The sequence below is a fragment of the Toxotes jaculatrix genome, chromosome 3 (assembly GCF_017976425.1).
Source record: "Toxotes jaculatrix isolate fToxJac2 chromosome 3, fToxJac2.pri, whole genome shotgun sequence".
Taxonomy (NCBI): domain Eukaryota; kingdom Metazoa; phylum Chordata; class Actinopteri; family Toxotidae; genus Toxotes; species Toxotes jaculatrix.
This window is the reverse complement of record NC_054396.1, coordinates 6,253,851-6,276,023: the sequence shown is the minus strand read 5'-3', so window position 1 is coordinate 6,276,023 and position 22,173 is coordinate 6,253,851. Positions and strand designations below refer to the sequence as shown.

Genomic DNA, 22,173 nt, shown 5'->3' with positions numbered 1-22,173 from the left:
TTAAAACAGCTCTCTCTGACCCAGCATGGTGAGATTGTAAATGTTTTATAATTTATGTCATTGTTCACTCCCCATAACATCAAGTTTCCACACATATTACACTCACATATTAAGTTTGATATTATTTCAGCTTTTGCTATCTGCTACAAACTGAATGGTTAGCTGCATATGTTTCTGTAGGCTTTTTTTTCTGCTGTAAATGTTGGCAGGAAATCATAGATGCAGCTAATTAAGATAAGTGATGGATCCCTTGTATTTAGATGTTCCACTAAAGCATGTCAGTGAGACAGCATGCATGTAACTCACGTGGCTGGTGGACAACACAAGTGTAAATGCAGAGTTTTTGTAGTTACATGTGAGAATTGTGACTCTATTTAAGCCATTTAACATTTGCTTAAATGGCTTAAATGTTAATGGCTTGTAAACAAAGCTGTGTATATTATACTTTTGCTTTTTCGGACAAATTTAATCTCTACACACTCAAGGTGAAGTAAAATGGTGTCTGTACCTTATTCACCCTACTTTCTCTGTGTTTGTGGGCTATGGGACCCAACTATAAATACCCCCAATTGTACTGGCCCATCATCAAACACCCTCAAGATTCACCTTGATGCTCCCTGACAAAGTTGTACATTGATTCAGGAAACCCCGTTTGCTACTCCCGTGACCCACGTGAGGTTTTTAGTTTTCTCCTCGTGTCTCCGGATTGTCTCTCTGTCAACCCCTCTGTTTGTCAGTCCACGTCTGCGTGTTTGCAAAGTATCGAAAAATCCATAGCTGCAGACACCACGCGCACACGTGCCGCGTGCTGTTGGATAATGAGCGTATTCGCCTGTTGTGCAAGTCACCAGTCACTCCCCTCACTCAACGATTTGCATAGTTGCTGTGATATAACAGAAACTCAGCCACCACGTTAACAAGTGCTGCCACTGTGGCTGTCAGCTGCCGAGGTCCGTCACGCCCATAAACGCGCACCATGCCAGCCGAAAAAGGTAAGATTGTTGCTTAATTCTTTGTTTTGTTTTCTTTCTTTCTTTTTTTTTTTTGCTTTGTGTGACCGGGTCAAAGTAAATATCGAGAGGGGGTGAACTCGTATCGTAACTTTGAAAAGTAAACTCTACAGTGTTTATCAGCGCCTCACTTATCAGACGAAATGTGTCTTGCAGGCAGACAGTTGTCCTCACTGACGCCTGCTGTCTAGATCGTGGTCTGAGGAAGACGTTTTTACGCTGAATATAATCTATATAATAATATATTAACGTAAGAAGCACATAAACCTATACCTGATACATACAAGCTTAACATACAAGCATTAGAAGTGCTTTTTGTATATGTGTGGGCGCACACACACACAGCAAGCAATTTGGGGAGGAAGCTGTGATTTGCATTTTCTGCCATTTCTATAGACCAAATATAACCAACAACCAAGAATAATTAAGAAAATAACGTGCAGATCACAGATCACCAGATAATGAACATAGGTGATGAATTATTGGAGCCCTGCATCATAGTGCCTGGAGAAGGCCTGATTAGCAGAGAGAGCAGCTGATTACTGTGATGGAAATCTTGCAGCTGGTTAGCTTGTGATGGAAGAAGTTTAAGGAAACCCACGTCTTATGCTGAAGCTTTTATTGAAGCTTGGACAAGGAGAATAGAGATGATTGGCACAAATGTAACACTGTGTAAACCCACCCAGCTGAAGGTTATCTTTCTTGCAGGGCGTATTTATACCCATACAAAAACTTACTGTATGTCCACATAATGATATTCTGCACAGGACAACAGTACCTATCCAGATGTGTGACTATTTCACTGGGTACCAAAACCTAAACAACAAATCATATTCACACAAGTTGTGTTGTATATTTCATGCACCTGTGTCCTCTCATGGGAAGACTGTATCTTGTGACCCTGAAGGGGACCAGTATTATGACTATTCACCCCTTCCACTGGAGACTTGGTCCCTCATATCTTACGGACCTTGGTTTCCATGGCAACTGCTGTTGGGTCCTGGGCTAGCTTGACACCATCACCATGTCTTCACAGCTATCTTTGAGACAAACAATGAGCTATTGCTTTGAGGGCTTACTTCCAAGTGACCTGTGGAAACACTACTTGAAACCACCTAGAGATGTAAAGAATGAGACAATTCCTTCACAACTGCTAAACTATTATTTCTGTTATTCCCTCAGTTCCTGACACTCCAGTGGAGGTCCTCGTTGATCTCCTAACAAAAGCCAGTGAGATTGCTGCATCCAGTGGTAGTGTCCCAGAAGAGCTGAAAAGCCACTTGCAGAAGGCTCTGGACATAGCCAGTGGCCTGGATGACTACCTGGAGAAAATGACCACACAGGAGAGTGAGCCACTGGCAGAGCTGTATAAGTATGTCCTGGCTTTGAATACATAATCACCCAAAGCTCAAAATAATAATAATGAGGTTACTTGTGCTAACATCAGTATAATTTGTAGAAAAACAGTTTCTCATGACTGGGATCAAGTGTACAAGGAGGGCAAAACCATGTTCCGGCTTCCCAAGGAGTGCATCACTGGACATGTTGAAGGTTGGACATTTACGTGTGTAATGCTTAATTGCCGTTATATTTACTTATCTACCATAGAGTGATGACGTGCTCACTGGTGTGTATTTTGGCAGGCCAGACCCTGAAGATGCTGATTCATATGACTCAAGCCAAGAATGTCCTTGAGATTGGGATGTTCACCGGCTACGGAGCTCTGTCCATGGCTGAAGGGCTTCCTGAGGATGGCCGCATAGTTGCTTGCGAGATAGAGCCATACCTCAAAGAGTTTGCTCAGCCCATTTTTGACATGTCTCCACATGGCAAGAAGATTACTGTCAAAACTGGATCTGCTATGGACACCCTAAAGGTGAGAGAAAAGAAACCAAACACTACTGAAGGCCTGTCAAAGAGCATTTGACATTTTCAGAGATTCTTAAGAGGATTAAGGGGACTGTTTTGCCAACAAATAACATTTAAGTACCACGTTTCCCTTTTACAACTGCAGTCAGTGTGTGTTATGCCAGCTGCTTTGCATAATCAGAGCAAGCAAAGGTTAATAGTGTTTTTTTTTTGTTTTTTTTTGGTGTTAGTTAAACTATGGGGCACATGGCAGGTTTTCAAATAACCATCTGTCCGTTCCAGGATCTGGCTGCTGCTGGTGAACAGTTTGACATGGTCTTCATTGATGCTGACAAGAGTAATTACATCAACTACTACAACTTTATTCTAGACAACAATCTGCTGAGATTACGAGGGGTCATATGTGTAGATAACTCACTGTTCAAAGCGAAGGTTTATCTCAAAGACACCACAGATAACAATGGACTGGCCCTTCGAGAATTCAACCAGTATGTCTCTAATGATCCACGTGTGGAGCAGGTATGTTTCAAACCTTTACATGTTCCTGTGTGTGTTTTATAACTGTTTCTTTTTTATGTTAATGATGTCCGTCTTGTTTAAACGTTTTAAAGGTCATCATCCCTCTCAGAGACGGCATCAGTGTTATCTGCCGGGTATCTGCGGCCTCTGAGTGCTTAAGGACACAGGTACTGTTTAGAAAACTCCAGCGATCGACCAGTACTGATATGAAATGGCACACCTGTCGTCATACTTGCACAGATGAGTGTCTCCTTTTAGCAGCATCATTCTCAGTGATCACGTCTGCTTTTCTTGTTTCTGTTTGTTAGAGTAAAATATTAGATGACGAGGTTTTCCGTGGGGTTAAGGGGCGCCCCATTCTCGATCGGATGCGCCTTGATGGAAAAGTGGCCTACGTGACAGGTGCTGGTCAGGGTATAGGCCGAGCATTTGCTCATGCCCTGGGGGAGGCTGGTGCGAAGGTGGCTGTAGTAGACCTGGACACAGCTAAAGCGGAGACGGTGGCAAAGGAGCTCTCTCTTAAAGGTATGGCACATGTATGCACATCAAATGTAGAATTCAGCATGAACTGCATATCCCCATCCAGTTTCCTGCATTTCTTTATCTCTGTTGGAGCTCAGGCCAGTAGTACAGTTCAAGTGAAACTGAACTTGGTGTGTTTTCTGAGGGAAAATGGCAGGTTTGCAACCAAACAGAAGCTCTGTATTTGTTTGCCATAGTGTTTGCAGGCTAGCTGGTGAGACTTGTACAAATATTTACTCGGCCTCAACTTCTAAAGTTACACCGGGCTCTGCAACAGATCTACATTTTCAGTTTGCTTTTTTACTCAATTATCAATATAGTTGCTGATTAGTTTTCCGTTAGTTCTCCTATTGTTACTCGGTTTGGAATATTCCTGTGACGTCAGTGTATTTCTGTAAGGGAAAAATAAACTTCTCTCCTAGCAGCCACTGAAGTTATTGACGCAATAACAACATTAGGGAGTGCCTCTGTAACCATGTAATTACTGATAATTAAAGCTTCTATAGGTGGCAGAATGAAATGTGTGAAAATCTGTAAGACTTACAGCATAATGGGGCCCTCGGACTGGTGAAACAGGTCAGTCAGCAGTGTCACACGCATCTAATGTCATACTGATGTACAGTCCTCTCAACCATTAATGGGTTGAACAGCAGCACTTCTTCAACAACCGCATGAATACTTTCAAACTGGGTTTGTTCACCTTTGTGCCAGAAGTCATCATTTGTCATTGCTGTCAGTTTTTGGTATGTGGCCAGCAGATGGCAGCATGCTAAAGGAGAAGATATACTCTGCCCGGTCAAACGAGTTCTGTCAAGTTTTTCCCACAGGGTGAAATGTCCCACGCATTAAAAAAGAGAAGCAAAATGCTATTTAATAGAATGTTTAATTTTTAATTTATTTCTGTTTTGTGTGCCTTATTCATGTTCTTTTGTTCATCTTATCAAAAATAAACTTCTTAAATATCCAAGTACAGTCATTCATATCATCTATTACTAAATGTACAGTATGTGCACAGTGTTCTAACAGACAACCATGTTTTTTTTTTATACAGGTATTAATTCCATTCCAATCACAGCTGACATCAGCAAGTCAGATGATGTCCAGAGGATGATTGACAACATTGTCTCCAAATGGGGAGCGATCCACATCGCTTGTAACAACGCCGGCATCAACATGAACTCACCCAGTGAAGACACCAGTCTACAGGAGTGGGACCAAACCTTTAATGTCAACCTGAGGGGGACTTTCATGTGCTGTCAGGTGTGTATCACTGGATGTAAAAGACATAGAGAGTGTCTCTGTGTGCGTGCGTGCATGCGTGCTGACTGTTGCTGCCACAGAGATGGTTTATTCTTCACCTTACTGCTATAGTGTAATGTGGAATTTACAGAGTGACAAATATAAACTTGTAGAAGGAAATTATATGAAGTTAAGGTTTGGGTTTCATTTATTTAGACTCTTTAATAGTTTCATAAGAATTTTACTCTTTGAAACACTTTGTACAGAGAATTTTATTTTTATTTTATTTATTTTATTTTATTTTATTTTATTTTATTTTATTTTATTTTATTTTATTTTTTTAATTTTCTTCCATTGGACCTATAGGTTCAAACAGAGGAGAATATTATAATTTTGTATTTGGGGGAAAAAAAAAAAAAAAAAAAAAGCTTGTGTGTGTCATCAAATTCTGCACCGTTGCTTGATGCAACAATTTACTTAACAATAAGAGACTCAGCTAAAATCCTTTATGGATCACTTTAATCTGCAGGTATCTTTTGTTCATCTTACTGGAACTGGAATAATTGTACATAATCAGAATAAATGTCTGTGTTTAACAGCAATAAAACAACAGTGACAGAATCAGGCACACTTAAAATTAATGTGTGATCAATATATTTCTTTTTGTATTGATCATATCACCTTTATAATGGGAAAGCAGTTAAAAAAAACAATTTTAAAGCAACAAATCTGTACAGGAGGTACAAATGATTTCACTACAATGGTAAAACCAGAATTTTCCTACTTAAAGTCTTCAGTCATGTATGCTTTATCAGAAGTTAAAAATGTTACAATTACAAATATTTCTGTACTTCTGTCATCAATTTGCTTGTGTGAATCTTGATCACATATTCACTTCAGTAGTCTATCTCTGTCGAAACTAGTTAGACTGTGACCTAATTACTGTAGGTCTGGCCAGCTTTAGCTGCTCTGTTGTTACTAAATTTAGTTGCAAATTATCTAGTTGCTGTCAGTCGTTTATATACCACCCCTTCTACCATTATGTGAAGCTTTAAAATGTGCTCACGTTCACGAATGTTGTTTAAACACTATGTCTGTCTACAAGGATAAACTCCATGTTTTTCTGTTGATCTGTACTCAGGCTTTTGGTAGGTGTATCGGTTCCATAATAAGGTGTTTAATGTGCCTCTTTCCCCTGAATCCTTGCCTTAGGCAGCAGGTCGAGTGATGTTGAAGCAAGGATACGGCAAGATTATCAACACAGCTTCCATGGCCAGTCTAATAGGTGAGTGATGATTCTATTCCCCCACCCCCTCTCTGGAGCCCATCCATGTCTGCTTTTAATCTCTCCATTTGGCGTGGAGAGTTAGGCTGAGGGGAGGAGGGGGAGGAAGTAGAGAGTTAAATACATTTATTCTGTACAGCTATGTGCCCGAGTACACATCACATAGTTTTCATCATCAGACAGAAGGTCATCATATCTGACTTTAAATCATTACAATTGTGAAGTTGAAAAAAATCAGATTTAAGTACCTCCTGCAGTTTTTGTGTTTAGGAGAAAACTTAAGGTGAACCTGCTCATTTAAAACAGGATTAGGCAGCTTTTCTCCTTTGCAACTTGTACCCCAGTTAAACTGTTCTATAGAGATGCATCCATCCCTACATACAGTGAGCCTAGCAGGAAATACAAAGTGTTGTGATTGCGTCTCGCTGAGGTGGTTTTGCATCATAATAAACATCCCCTCTCTGCGGAGCTGTCTGGAGGATGTGGAAGGCAACCTGAGGTCCAACTTGGGAAGGGAGGGTTCCTGTGCAGCGGCAAAACCTCAGCCTGTGCCAGCAGCCTTGTTTGAACAGCGGAAGACACTTTTAGAGTTTAGTGAGAGCCTAGTTAAAAGCCTTGTAATTCACAGCACCGGTGTAATATTCCTCCTCCAACAGGTTCCTCCAAAGGAACGGCAACACTTCATCAGGAGCATAGTCAAATCGCCAGTAAACCGCTGTGCCATATGGGCCCCAGTCCCGGCTGCAGGGGCAATCTGTAAAACAGGAGCATGCTGGTAAATAGAGGCCAGCGTAAAAAAAAATGATCAATTACTCACATTACGTACAGTCCTTCAGGAATTTACTTTATTGGTCTGGACATCTGTTGTAATATTGTCATAATGTGTAATCAGATGGGACCTGTTCTAGCCAAGTGGAAGCCCAAAAAGCAGCCGTAAATGCCCAATTAAAATGCACAATGACAGCTTTTTGTCCATCTGCTGAATAGAATGTGTGTGTGTGCCCACTAACACCCCCTCCGCACACACACGCACTCTCACATTGGTCTCTCTATAGTCACGAGGACACTCATTGACATAATGCATTCCCTAGCCCCCTTACCCTAACCTTAACCATCACAAATAAACGCCTAACACCAACGGTTACCCTAACCCTAATCTAAACCTGATTCTAACCTGAACCCTAAAACCTGGTCTTAACCCTCAAACAGCCCTTTGAGTATGTGAGGATCGACCCAAGTGTCCTTACAACAGTGGTTTCAAAACAAAATTTGTCCACACGACCATAGAAGGACACGTACACACATACACGCACACTCCTGACCATCAAGCACCATTTTTTTCTGCATCATGGCCAACAGCTCAAAGACACCCAGACAGGAAACAGTTCACATGGTCACACTCAGTTTTTTTGACAGCTCGACGACCTTGGTGAGGGATTTGTGACTCTCACACACACATACCTGCAGATCTCAGCTGCATGGTAATGTACATTAGCAGCATTATGGGAAAAGAGTGCATCATTTGATCTCCTTATCTGCTCAGAGGAATTCAAAATTTAAAGGCGTGCCTGATAAAAGAGCATGTTTTCTTCCACTTGAAATGGGCAATAAGTAGCAGGGTGAATGTTAAAGAGGGCTTTGGAGAATGCTCTCCTTCTACCTCTTTTTCCCTTCTCTGGGGATTACTGCTCTTTAAGACGGTGAAAACATCAATGCAGGTTTATTTAAAGGATGAAGGCATTTTCTGAATGGTATTTTGGGGCCGTATCATCAGGTCTTGAGTGAGGATTAGTGCTGTTAGGCATTTTGAGCTGTGTTTCCTGTCCTGATAAGTCGGATTTCACCTTCAATCTGCGTGTAAGCCCTGGGCTCTGCTCCTCCTCGCCTGCTCCTCTGAGGTCCTAGCCTACCCTTATCCAGCCCTGCCCATCCCAACCTTACCTTCCTCTGCTATCTCGCCACACTCTACACAATCCCACTCAACCACACTCTCAGCTGTGATGCCGGCGTCCAACCCTTTACAAATTATTTCCTCAGCACTTTCCACCTTCTTCCTCTATCCTGCACATTCTCCTCCTTTCCTCCCAGCAAAGTGTGCAGGATGCTCCAGCCTTTTCTCCCCAGGACCGGTCCCTGCCTCTTTGCAGCTGGCCGGTATTTATCATCCCGGTCTCACACTGAAGCCATTTGGCAGTCAGATCGGCAGGTGATGAGGTTAACTACTAAAGTTGTATGTAACTTGGAGCCTTCCTTGTGATGATTAATCAACCAGCAGAAAATGAGCCCCTGTCCCGGCATCCCATGCAGTGTGCAGCATCTGTGATGGTCAAGGCAAACAAATGGCTCCCTGCCTTTGTTGCTGAGGACAGAGCAAAACTGGACATTATAAGCAATTAATTTTACATGGCTTCATCCGCAGAGTCCCCCAGCAGCTAATGGAAGAGCTCTTATGTAGTGTCCGCAAGAAACTGCATGGACTGCAGTATGAAATGTATGTAGGTTGTTAGCGCCCTTTGAGAAAACAACCATTGTTTTCTTTTTTTCATGTTTAAAAAAAAATAAAACAGAATATTTTAATGATTACCTGGGAAGTACATTATTACCATTACTGTTATTAATGATGCAATAAATGTTATCTTTATGAATCGCTGTGCTTTTTTTGTCCATTTAAGGTAACAGATTTTCTTTCCTCTACCCTGCAGTCCCCCATCCCCAGAAGCAGCTTTCCTACAACACATCCAAGGCTGGAGTAGTCAAACTGACTCAGACTCTGGGCACTGAATGGATTGACAGAGGAGTGCGCGTCAACTGCATCTCACCGTAAGTGCTGTCTGTTCTGGGCCTTCGTCTCTTTGTGTATTTGTGTCAAAACACACTGGTCCACCTTTGAGTGTGGTAAGGGATTGAGCTGCAAAAGGAAGTGGTGATTAGTGTGTTTGCTTTCATATGAAGAGCCCCATTTGAGAATGATGCACTAATTTAAGTCCTCAAACAATGCACCAGTGCTTAATTAGATGACGTCTTGAGGGATGAATCAACCAAACACTTGCTCTAATTGTTCTATTCAATTAGGGAATCAAATTTGCAACCTCACTCCAAGTGTCTCTGTAACAATAGCGCCTTGTTTGTATCTATTTGTCTGTGAAGCTGAGCAGTGGGAAGAAAAGAGGAGGAGAACACAGGAAGGGCTGTGTATGTGTAGAGGGGAGTGTGTGTGTTAAGTGGAGCATCCCTTAGCCCCAGCCATCCCTGAGCAAATCCGTCCGGTGGCACTGGGCAATCCAGGCCCAGTCACAGCCCCAGAACAAAGCCCTCACACACGCGCCGCGCTCAGCTTTATTTATCGGCAGCTTGTTTGCTAATTTTAATTTGCAAAGAAGCAATTCTCTCTCCCCTCGCTAACTGGGTGTCTCAATGGGCTGCTGATTTCTTTGAAGTGACAGTCGGTAAATATGCATAAAAAAGGGACACAATTAGCGCTCACGAGGTTGACTGGAGCCTGATTCCATTGGCAACTTTAGCCGCAGCGGTGATAAGCTGCATTATCTAGAAAATTGGCTGAGGGAAAACAGTACCTCTGATTGCCAGGAAAGGTTCCAGATAACAGGGCAGCTGAAGAGAAATATAATTGAGGTGGAATATGTTAACCAAGGTGTCACACGCTCCTTGGAAGTGCTAATTTAGCCAAATGTTGGAATTCCATATCAAGGCACCGGGATACATCGAACAATGATTCAGGCCTTGCGGCTTTTAGTCACTGTCATGTCGATTGTGCAGAAAGTCAGAAGTCGTCTCGTATTAGGCACAAGCGAGCGTGTTGACATATTTATTCAAATGTAAGCTCTGTGATATTTTACTGGAGGAGTTGCAGGGAATTGCATTTGTTGTGACACGGCGCTATTAGAAAACAGCGCAGCACACCTGTTTTCTAATGAATTCTAAGTACTGTCTCTGCATCAAAGCAGTTGAAGCACATTTCAATCAGGAATATGAGGGAGTTGCATATAATAAGTAGTTAACCGAAGGCTATGAGCAAATTATACCAGACGTCCCCTCGTACCCGTGGGCTGTTCCTGAGATGTGCCAGTCATTAAAGTGCCACCAGTCCCACAGTAAATATCAGAGATGCCATGCCATGCCCTTTCTTCAAAGGATAATTGGGTTTATTTTTGTCACCAAAGTGGTGGCTCTGAAACAACGCTGTCACTCCTGGCTCTGAACTGTGATGCCTTCTGATTTCATTGTGGTTTTTGTTTTTTTTTTTCTTTTTCTTTCTTTCTTTCTTTCTTTTTTTTTGTGTTCCTCTTTCTCTCGCACTTTCTCTGTCTCTCTTTTTCAGGGGGATTGTTGACACCCCTCTCATCCACTCGGAGAGTCTGAGGCCTCTGGTGCAGCGCTGGCTGTCAGATATCCCTGCTGGTAGACTGGCTCAAGTGACAGACCTGCAAGCTGCAGTGGTCTACTTGGCATCTGATGCCTCCGACTACATGACAGGGCATAACTTAGTCATAGAGGGTGGACAAAGTCTGTGGTAGAGGGGGTAGATGAAGAGATTTTTTCCCCCTCTTCACTCTCCCAGGATTAGTCTCAGAAATAGGTGGCATTCACATGATCTCCCTGTGAAACATTCACAGCAGTATTAGTTGATATGTTACCGGATGTTTAACTTTTGGTCAGATATCATCTATTTTGTGGTGTGATGAGATGACTGGTAGCATCCTGTATACGTTCAGTATGCGTGTTATGACTCTGGCACACTGAACTTCTTATTAGGGAAAAAACAAACTTTCATGTTAAGTAATAAAAGCAGTAAAACAGCCACCAGCTCTCTGGTCACACAGTGGAAATTTGCTGATTTGTTTGAGAAAAGTCCAAGTGTGGAAAAACTGTAAGTCCTGTCAAATATGTCCATGTTGTTTTGGCACATTTTTATAAACTGAATTCTGTTTAAACACAGTTTTGTTGAATGTGACTGCTTGTGTCTGTTTCAAATGCCACTGAAAGAATTGTATCAAAAATGCTGATCAGACTGGAGAAGTTTGGGATTTCTAGTTTGTTTTTATAGCACGATTTCATTCAAATGCAGTGCAGAGTGCTTTAGAGGATAATAAAAGGACAGAGTTTTGTATTGGGATGAATAAATGGGAGTTTTCTTTGCATGAATGCATGTACAGGGCACAACTGACTATATGTGTTATTTCTACACAATGTCCACGTCCAAGCTGCTGTATCTGCTGTATGTTATACAATTTATATTGACACCAGGAGTAAAACCTCGTTTATTAGCTTTGAATGTTCACAGAAAGGGCCTAATACAGAATACAGACTGATTCAGTGATGACCACCAGTTTACATTCACCCCAGAACAGGAGACCAGTGAGTTGTATTATGCCCTGTCTGCACCTTAACTTGCCACTCCCCCCAGACTCTTACCGTCTGGGGGGAGCCGTGTACCGTATGCAGGATTACGGCATCCCAGTTCACCTCTCTCTAGCTCTTTCTTGCCAAATGGTCCCCACAAGTGGTACTTGTGAGTGCCATCTTAATTGCTCCATTAACTGTTTGTGTGCTGAAAAACAATACTTAAAGGAGAGGTTAGCTGAGGACATGACCCCAGTCCCTGCAATTATGTGAAAAGTAGTGGCCAATTAGCACTTTCTGCAATGTGACACTGTTGGTGTTTATGTGAGAAACTTCAATTTCTCACTGTTAGTGACCGTTCTCTGATTTACATAATTGGGGTATTGGTCATTAATGGGGATGGCGTGTGAGTGGATCCCATTAAGATATGGAGTGAGATCTGATCATCTCCTCTGCTCTGTGCTATTTATCTCCAGCTGTATTGGCACATTAGGAATTATTGGGATTCTTATCCTCATATTTTATGGTGAAATATCGAACTGTGGCACAGCGTGTGCGTGCAGGATTTTGCAGAATTGTTCGGATGGTGACAACCTTCTTTTTTTTTTTTTGAGGCAGTTTCCCTGTCTTACCACTGAGGGGCAGTATAAAGACAGGCAGCTACAGCAGTGACACAAGGACACAAAGTTAAAGCAAGAGGTTATCACATTATTTGCTATCATCTAAAGGTAATAACAGTGAACCTTATGTGTATGTGAGGAGATGATGATAAAATAAGAGCACCTCTCCAATTCTAGTATGCAAACAGCTTAACATAAGAGACAGAGAAATGCTGTATAAATACTAATATATTTTCAATTAAATGTGGTTTGATAGTGGACAGTTACATTTCAAATGCATTAAAAATGTAATTATATCTATTGTTTTTCAAGAGGAGATTGGAATATTTCTTAAAGTTCTGTGAAAATGAAGTGCAAATATGAAGCTATAACCCTGGTCGATAAAGTGTGATATACACTGGCATCTACCTACCAAATCTTTACTCAAGACAAATAGGATTTCAGTTAACCTCAGTGTTTTTCATTCATATTTTTGCAAGTTGTATAAAGGTGACATCTGGACACAGTGTGGTGAGTTTTTAGTTACTGTGAATAAAAGTGATTGTTGTGTCCCCAGGTCCATCAAAAGGGATGGAAAAAGTTGTCAAACGCAATTGACACCTAAAGCTCTTTTACTCTCAGCACTTATGATTCCAGCTATTCACTATCCTCGTTCAGCTGCAGTGTCTAAACTGTTGTTTTGCCGTCATGTTTTGCACCACATTAAACTCTTTCAAAGACCTCTTTCAAAGGTCTTGTTTGCCTTCACAATTGCAGCCAAAAGAGCCAAATCTATAATTTGAGCAGCAATATGTGATATCCCCTCGAATGCCATACCCTGCTTCATGAGGTGTAAGTGATCTTGAATCCATTATTTATGACCCCCTTTTGCTACCATTACGCTGAAGAGTGAGACCCTGTTGTACATAGCACTGTTGTGCTAAACAGTTCTCCAGCAGAAAAAGGCACTTGCGCCTTCACACTTCAAATCAGCTTTGATTAATGCTCAACTCAGTCACGGCATGCAACATTTTACAGCAGCAGCCATTCAGGGGGAGGCCTGGGTCGAAGCTGAGCAATACGATGAGGCAATATGTGTTGCTGAGCAGGCTGTGTCCTGGTGACAAGAATGCCCAAGGGTTTATGGATGACATATTAACATTTGACAATATCAATACACTTTTATTGATGGATTATAGCGTCTTGTTACATACCCACTCAGTGAGGTGTTTGAAGATGAAATGTTATCTCTTATAAATTGAGTTGAGCCCCTTGATGCTATCATCAGAGGTAAGGCTGTGCAACAGCAAAAGGAAAATGTCAACATTTATCTTCTAATAAGGGCTAGTAGGGCTGCGAGAACTTCAAACTTAATGACCCAAGAATTTTTAATTTGACTAATTACCTGATTGAAAACATGATCTTCACTGCAGTCACAACACTTGGCCATTTTGAAATACACGTGAAACTTTAACTCAGCTGTCAGCCATTGCTTTAAAAGCTTATTTAAATTAAAATGTTTAAGTTGATTTAAATGAACAAACAAAAGATAAATGCAGTTGCTGCTATATGTTTGAAGCTGTTACAATCTGTAGACTGATATTTCAGAAAAGGTTTTTGTTTTATACCTTGATACATAAAAGTGGTTAAAAAAAGATTTATTTTTCATGCTGAATGCTGTGTTGTGCTTAAAGGTTTCTTGCTGAGAGTTAGATGAGAAGATTGATACCGTTTTCATGTCTGTACCGTAAATATAAAGCTGCTGCCTGCAGCCTGTTAGTATATATCCGCGTAGCTTAGAGAAAATGTGTTATTTCCAGACACAGCCAAGCTACCTGTTTTACCAAGCTTTCAGTTACACAAACTAAACTAACCACCTGCTAGAGTTAGTTTCAAATTTAGGATACAGACGTGGGATCAAAATGTTCAAGTTCATATCCATTTATTTAAGTTTATTTTCTTTTACAAAAGCACACAGACACTGATTATTGACTGGTGTTTTATTTTGATCATGAAATGTTGCATCAAGTTTGATGAGCCTCTTGTGTGTGTGTGTGTGTGTGTGTGTGTGTGTGTGTGTGTGTGTGTGTGTGTGTGTGTGTGTTGCACTTGATGAAGGTGCTGGATCATTGTCTACTACTGTCTGACATAATGTGTTAGCTTTTCTGCTGTTTTTCTGTCTGCTCTCTTCATGCTACCTGCTGATTTTACATGGGGTCACTTCAACTGGATGCTGCGTGCACACAGGAGGATTACTGATAAATAAAAGAGATAGGTATTATTATATCATATTCTGTTTGAATGCCTGTGAGGTGACTCGCACAATCAGGTTTTATTAAGAACTTTTTCTTTCCAAAATCGTGTTTCACATACTTTTGTTCGCTTTGAGATTCTTGGCTTTAAAACACAGGATTTTTCATAATCAAATCAAATACGTTGTATTCACATCCAAACGTACCTGATGTGTTTTTCTTTCATTATTTGCCATGACTGCAATAACACAGATGTGTTCCTGCTGCTTTATCAGTCACAGGACTAGACTGATAAAGCAACAGTACTGTGTTTTTTTTTGTTGTTTTTTTTTTGTGCTTTACATGACTGTTTCTATCAAAGGTGCATCCTATGACAACTCAAGAGGTATCTAAAAAAAAACAATTCAAATGTCCGCACCCTGTATCCACATAGTAAATGTATCAGGCTTTTATTCAACATTAATACCGAGCTGGGGAAACATTGCACTCCGAGTTCTCTAATTACAATGCAGCTAATGTATTATTTCCTCCCCATGTGGGATTACTTTCATCTTTCCCATTAAGATGCACATTTTGTTTGGATACTCAAATTACAAACCCCATATTAAATCTGACTGTGCAAAAGGCATTGATCATAGCCCCGATAGCTGCACTCCAACTTTGATTTAATTTGCACTTCCATTAATATCTATGAGACGTCCGATTGTCGTCTTGGGCATATTGATGGTATTGTAAGCCCTGCCTTCATATAATGTTCCCCAGCGGCAATGAGGAAATGTTACAGAGAATTAGGCCGAGAAGCAGGCTCAGTGGAACTGGCACTGCAGTCGGAAATTCATTACCCTAATAAATAGAGGGGGGAAAAAAGCGAGAATCTTAAGAGAAATTTCTCTCTTCCCCTCTCTCGCTCTCTCACCACAAAAACACAAAAAAGCCCTCGCTTTGGCCTAAGAGTGGATGACTAACATAGGTGCTTCTTATTACTGCTGCCTGTGCACCCAAGGGTCTTCTTGGGACCCTGAGAAGTCTTTAAAATGTACCCAGTGATTCAATAGAAAAGCAGTCACTTACTTCCTGTCCGTCACAAGGCTGTATGCCTACACACTGAGCTATTTGGATATATGTGGCCGCATCTCTGATTATTACATTAATGAGAATGCAGCCTAAATCTCATTAAAATCTTCTGAATAGGATCAAATAACATTATTAAAAGAAAATACAATACAACTGCAGTAGTAGATTCAGTCGGAGCTAGATAAGTGTCAAGCCATGCTGATTTCTTATGTTGATTAATGAAGTGCCAACTGAGTATATGTACTGTTCCCTTCCTTTGTTGAAGCTTTGACAAGCTGTTTTCTATGGGGAAAACACTACTGGAGCCGAGAGACATGAGTTATGCTGTAATTAATGCAATCATGAAGATGAAAATAGCTGTTGTTGCAACTAGAAAACGACAATGAAGAGCGTGTGAACCAAGAAGGATGAAGATTCATTGTTAGGTGACTGCGTTCAGAGACTGTGCCGTCCTCTGAGGCCCTCTCCGAGGCTCGACAGTGTATCTTTCAGCAAGCAGCATCTCTGAAACAAATATGTTTTACCGCATCCCTCATTTCCCGTAGCATGGCTTTTATTTCAGACAACTGCGAGCTTTTTCAGTGGATGGCACAATTTCCCTTTTTGTTTTCAATAAGGGGGAGGGCTCCGCTTCTCCTATGATTCTGCCAGAGTGATTCATTTACAGGTCATTAAAAAGCTCGTCTTTTGAAAGCGTTAGGCTGCTCAGGTGGCGAAGCCTGTGCAGGGGAGACATGTCGTAAATAAAGGCAGCTACATTTCAAATGCCATAAATAGGGGACACCTAAGGACCTTGCATGATTGCAGACATCTAATCATTTAATTTATGCGTGTCTAAAGGAGCCCTCATTAACATTCAAGTAGCACTCATCTGTCTAGCGGGATCATTCCGAAGGCTGCATCACTCTCAGATGGAACGTATCTATTTGGGCAACACAGCATGGCTACACACTCAGCGAGCACCTTCTCGCTTCCTCCCTCAATGTCACGACAGACACAGCATGTAACTCTCATAAGTTACAGTGTGTGATTTGTGATCCAGTGATTGTGTTGCTGTTAATGTGGAGAACCTCTGACAAAGTTAAAGTCATATTCTCTAGGTCACAACACAGTGTTGGGCCTAACACTTCTGGCTGTGTTGCAGCAAGTCGTTTAACCTTATCTCAAGCAGCCTGGACAAAAGGTGCATCTTGGAGTGTGTTTGCAGACGATCATCAGCATCCTTTTGATGAAGACAACTGAAGCCTGTGATGTTTATTTTCGAAGACTGTCTGAAGTCTTTGTTAGCACTGCGATACTGTAACACACCTCAGTGTCTGCACAGCAGATGCATGCGTGACAGAAACTCAATAATAATTGGCGTGGATTGCTTTTGACACGTGCTGGTTGCTGACAGCTGCTTTGTTCTATGGTCAGATTTCATATTTAACACATCAAAGAGTTGGGATACTTCACACTCTGCTAAGGACTGATAGCAAGTCTGACACTTTGCTGTTAAGAAAGCAGAGAGTTGGTCTTTTTGTAGTGGAGAATAAAGTCAAGTTGCATTCAGCGTTTCTTTTTTCTCTCCCCGCCAAATAAATGAAGTTATATTCAAGCAGTCTTTTACAAGGAACAGAGTATGTCATGTTTACAATGACAATGAAGGAATTATTTGCATGAAACTCCTGCAGGAAGGAAGCATGTTTAAAACTGTAACAAAGTTTAAAACCTTCAAGAAGTAGTCTGTAAATGTGGATTTCACAACTGTTATGAACACAGCATGCTCATGTGTCTGTACAGTAAGAATGACTTTGCAGTTAGATGATTAACTGCAGGAAAAAAGGAAATGATTGGCAACACCCTTACCACAAACAGCAGCTATCCAATCACAGCTAACAAAATGAACCAGACACAACAGGCCTGTCAATCTTTAGCTTTGTCCATATGACAAAGTGGCATATGAGGCTTTAAAGAGGCCAATGTAAAACTTTGACTTCTTGGTTCTGTTCCAGAAGAAAGAAAACCTCATTCAAATTCCCACTGACATTTGTAACTAAGCTGATGACCACAAATCCAGCCCTGGAACAGAGCCTTAACAGTAAGTCATGTGGCTTCCTTTTTATTTTTAGATAAGGATAGTAATTAAAGGGCTGGATGAAGTTAATGAATGTTAGCGTGCTAACCAGCTAGACTCAGCCTGCCCTGTCTTGTAATACCACTTATTATACTTATACCTCACTGGTCAATAGTGAGTCACAGTCCAAAATGATAGGCCAAAGAAGTAGTAGCTGTGAGCAGGCTATAAACCTGTGTTGCAGCTGTACCCTCTGTGGCCTTCCTCCACTCTTTCCTCAAGCTCAGCTGTTGTGTCTCATTCTCCTGCCACCACTACATCTTCCCTGTCTCTCTGACTGGGCAGACTGGGTGTGAAATTGTCGTTGTCAGGCTAACAATAACCAAAGAAAGCGGCCTACCAGTTACATAATCAGCAAGGTATATCTGTGTGGAAAACATTATTCTCCAAACCATGCAGGCCTGGTAACATGGCAACAACTGCCCTATGCTGAGGTTAGATTTATTCAGAATAATGTTAGCTCAGCGTGAGGGTTGAAACTTGGTTGTGAGTGGTCAGTCCCAGAAAACACCTGCAAAACGCTCTCATGTGCAACTTCAATGACAGGTACTCAGAGAAGGCCGGTACGCCCAACAATGGCACAGGGGAAAGGAAGTGAGGAGGAGGGGCCAAAGAGTGCATTTCCTTGTTTCTTGTGATCTTTTAGGCTATATACTGCCCCCTGTTTGTTTGGACTACGAATTCAACAGTTGGCCAATTCTTACACATTGTCCCTTTAAAAGAAAGCTTTGGTGAATTTTACAGATCAAGATCATGATCCCAAGTTACGATGATCTAAATTTCAGGAGAGCCAAATTTAAAAGAAAAAAAATGGTTCATGGAAGTTGTAGTTTTTTGTATGAGGACAAAGTGACAATTAAAATGAGTAAACTTAGGTTTCAGTTTCTAGTAGCAAGTGCTGTAATTGATGCTGATTTGTCTCAGGATTGGATTAAACAGTGTGTTCATCTGTGAGCTGCAATCCTTAGCAAGTCCAGCTAACCAGTTTAATACCTGCTGTGGCAGCCATGCTACTTCCAAGGCCACTAATTAGCATGTTATTAACTAACTACATTACTTTGTGGGATTACAGGTTACATGAAGAAAAGCCCAGTTCAGTTCTTGATTGCTGATAATCTAAAAATCAAAAGCTCTTTTTTCTCTACCTTTTTTTGAATATCAAGCTTAAGCATCATCAGCACAGGACTTGAAAACAAGGAGAGAAGGTGTCAATGCAGCTCTCATTAGGTTTTAGTATAAACTCTGAGGGCCTGGAGGAAAGTGTAAGTATTCTAGGGCAATGTGATAAGTCCCCTCATCAGCCCAGAAGACCTGCAACACCCCCACTTTATAAGTTAAGGCAAAGCAAGGCGGGAGCCTGTTAATGACTTGGAGTTAAACACCACACTTTAACCGATTCACAAGGAGTGAAAGAGGCATGCTCGTCTCTATAGGCAGTATCCAGCAGCATTTTGATGTCTCTAACAAGAACACAATAAATTGTTCCTCATTATTCAGTAATTAACTCCAATGCGCTGGGTCCCCATCCCCCTGCGCCACGCTCTAAATCACCACCCTCCTCCCCTTCTTCTCCTCCTGCTACACAGCTCTTTAATTTCCTCTATGCTGTGGGGGGTGGGGGCAAGAGATGGTGGAAGGGGGGGCACACACAGCTTGATGCACTCCATCATCCCCTTGCCACCTTCCTGTCATCCCTTCACCCTAACCCAGCCGCACCCTCCTCCTCCATCCCTCCTTTCCATCCCCATGCCAGCTCCTCAATAGTGTGTGCTCTCCCTGCAGGATGCCACCTGGTTAAAGCAGGGAGAGGTCACCTGAGCTGGGACCACAGGCTTCAGTCACGTTCGACATATCGAGATAGTTAGCGCCTTGTACTATCAAGGCATCAAAAATTGCCCCCCGGCTCTGTTCGCTGTCTTTTCACGGGGCTTTCCCCTTCCTCCTCTGCTCTTAATTGTTAAAATGAGGTCATTAATTGGAGGCTGAGTCAAATCACCTGTCATTTCAGCTGGGAATCATCCGCTGATTGAAAGGTATCATAAAAACCTGCCCAGGGCCTGGTTTTTGCAGTGCCTGCTGGGAGCTCCCTTTGTGCCTTGACAATCTCTGCCCATGGGCACACAACTCACTTTACTTTCTGTGGCGGAGATTAGGCGGGTAGTCTTGGGTGACACACATCCACGCGCGTGGCCCAAATTTAGATTCAAGAGAGTCAGTAGTGTCAGGCACAATTCCTGGAGGATGTTGTGGGGAGTGTTCGTTTTCCACTGTACTATTAACGCCCCTGACCTAATTGAGGATGATGCTCACACACACCACTTCCCTATATGAGAGTGAGGTCAGGTTCATTTGAGGGGGTAATTGTGAAATTGGCATGTAAACTAGGACAATAGAACAAATGACAAAAAATGAGGACAGATGACAAATTTCTTGATAGATTTTTAATAAATTTAGACGTGTCCTGCTGCATCCACAGACGCAGTGTGGTAGTCCAGCGATAAAACGAACTCGAATGAACTTGATTCTGATCTTTATTTTGTATTATTTACTGACTTGATGTCATAGTTTGGTGGAGCTGGATGTTGTTTTCTTAGACATCATGCTATTTTGCTCTAACAATGCTCTGCATCATGGGTGTAACCGCGAAAGAGGCATATGAGAAACACATGCATCAAATATTTGAAGTGACGTCAACTTTAATGTAACCAAACATTCTTCACCTTGTGACAGCTACACTGCACAGCAAGGTGCAGAGTGCGCTACTCTGGGACACTTAAAAATTCTCCATTTACTTAAGAAAATCAGACTGAATATGTTGGCAATATTAACACAGAAAGACCATTAGAAAAAACGGCCTAAATTATTCTGAAGGCACAATGCTACATAAAGCTTCGGGACCCCCATTTTCCACATGGACTTAATCTTGAGGAACACTACATAAGATGCTGACAAACCCGCTGTTTGAAATAAAAACCCTCTAAACACATGGCATTAATATTTAATGGTGCTGCTTCCTCGGGAGGCCACTCTGGGCTGCAGTGCTGTGTCTGAAGGGAGACGGTATTAGTGCTGTGTGCTCTGGAGGAGGAGCAGCTTCACACTAATGAAGCGATCAGGGCCTGAACTCTGAAGAAACCTCATATCCGATTAGTGAGCAGAGATGCATGTAAACATGGCAAAGCAGCACGCAAATAGATCACTTTGTTAATGCGAGTCTTGTGTCACTAAACACAACAGCGGAGTGGCGTGCGGCGTTTGGAAGTATTTTGCTAGCTACAGCACATTTCACATTTAATCATTTCAATATCACTGTTTCTATTTGGCCCTCTGTGCAAGTGTTTTGAATTAGGCTGTGAGCTAGAGGAGTAGTATGCAAGCTAATAGGTTAACACTATCCTCTGAGCAACCATTAAGGTGCATGCATGTGTTGTGCAGCAGTGAAAACCACCTGACCTTGTCCGCATCCGCTCGGCCGGGATGGGACAGCTTTTGAACCTGGCCAGTAAAGGACGGGCCATTTGGATGTTATTAAAAAACATTAGAGTTTCTGAAGCCCATTCTACTCCCAAAGCCATCAGGTAATTTGAAAGAGATCCAGCGAGTTTAAGATGTGCAGATGTTTTCGCTTTAAAACTGGCATCTGTTTATGCAGACACACTTTATGTTCGAAAAACCACAAAGGACCTCCAATAGGTTTTATGGAGCAGTATGAGCTAGAGCACTCAGCTTTGTAATTGTGCTACACCAGGTAATGAGAAAATTGGTCACAAGCAGTGTTCCCTGTAGATGTAACCCGCAACATACAATTTTGCACAGCATGTGCAGTATCCACATTTATTTTTTGTAGTCTGTGCACTGCTGTCTGAGCTCCTGTTCAGCTTTCAGAAGGTCAAACATGGTCACAGTTTAGAGCATAATTCATATCAGAGGACCGATTCCAGCTAAAAATACATGTGCAAATACAACAGTTTTCAGTTAACTTCCTACAGTAACTATAAAATAGCCCTTCAAGTCCAGAGAAAGTTAAATCTGTGAGTAAAATCTAAACCGTCTGTATTAAAAACCCTCTATTTTTTCATAGCAGTTCATTCCAAGAGAATCTGGAACATTTTCAAAATATTTCAGTCTGGTTTTGATAAAATAACAAAAATTGAAACAGCCTCTTAGAGTTGCTGATGATTTCCTGATGAATGCAGACTAAGCTTTGTTTTTCCTGCATGACTTAAGTGCAACTTTCAACACAACTGATCAAAGTATCTTCATTAAAAGATGAAGGATCAGGATTAGTGTCTATATGGCTGCTCCAGTCTGGTTTTAATATTACCTG

The 22,173-nt window shown here is 41.6% G+C and overlaps 1 protein-coding gene across 1 annotated transcript; it reads left to right on the top strand.

The window, feature by feature from the left end:
• Window positions 1–786: 786 nt before the first annotated feature.
• zgc:113054 (uncharacterized protein LOC541322 homolog) lies at window positions 787–11,557 on the top strand. The gene is made up of 11 exons (XM_041034355.1): window positions 787–992; window positions 2,193–2,382; window positions 2,470–2,561; window positions 2,654–2,886; window positions 3,162–3,398; window positions 3,491–3,565; window positions 3,707–3,923; window positions 4,972–5,180; window positions 6,372–6,444; window positions 9,147–9,264; window positions 10,784–11,557. Exons 1-11 carry the CDS (start codon window positions 977–979, stop codon window positions 10,977–10,979), a joined length of 1,656 nt encoding a protein of 551 aa, XP_040890289.1. The 5' UTR covers window positions 787–976; the 3' UTR covers window positions 10,980–11,557.
• Window positions 11,558–22,173: the final 10,616 nt, after the last annotated feature.

Coding starts and splice junctions, on each gene's coding strand:
- zgc:113054 (XM_041034355.1), top strand. Junction 2,383..2,469: donor CCACTGGCAGAGCTGTATAA/GTATGTCCTGGC, acceptor TATAATTTGTAG/AAAAACAGTTTCTCATGACT. Junction 3,566..3,706: donor CTGAGTGCTTAAGGACACAG/GTACTGTTTAGA, acceptor TCTGTTTGTTAG/AGTAAAATATTAGATGACGA.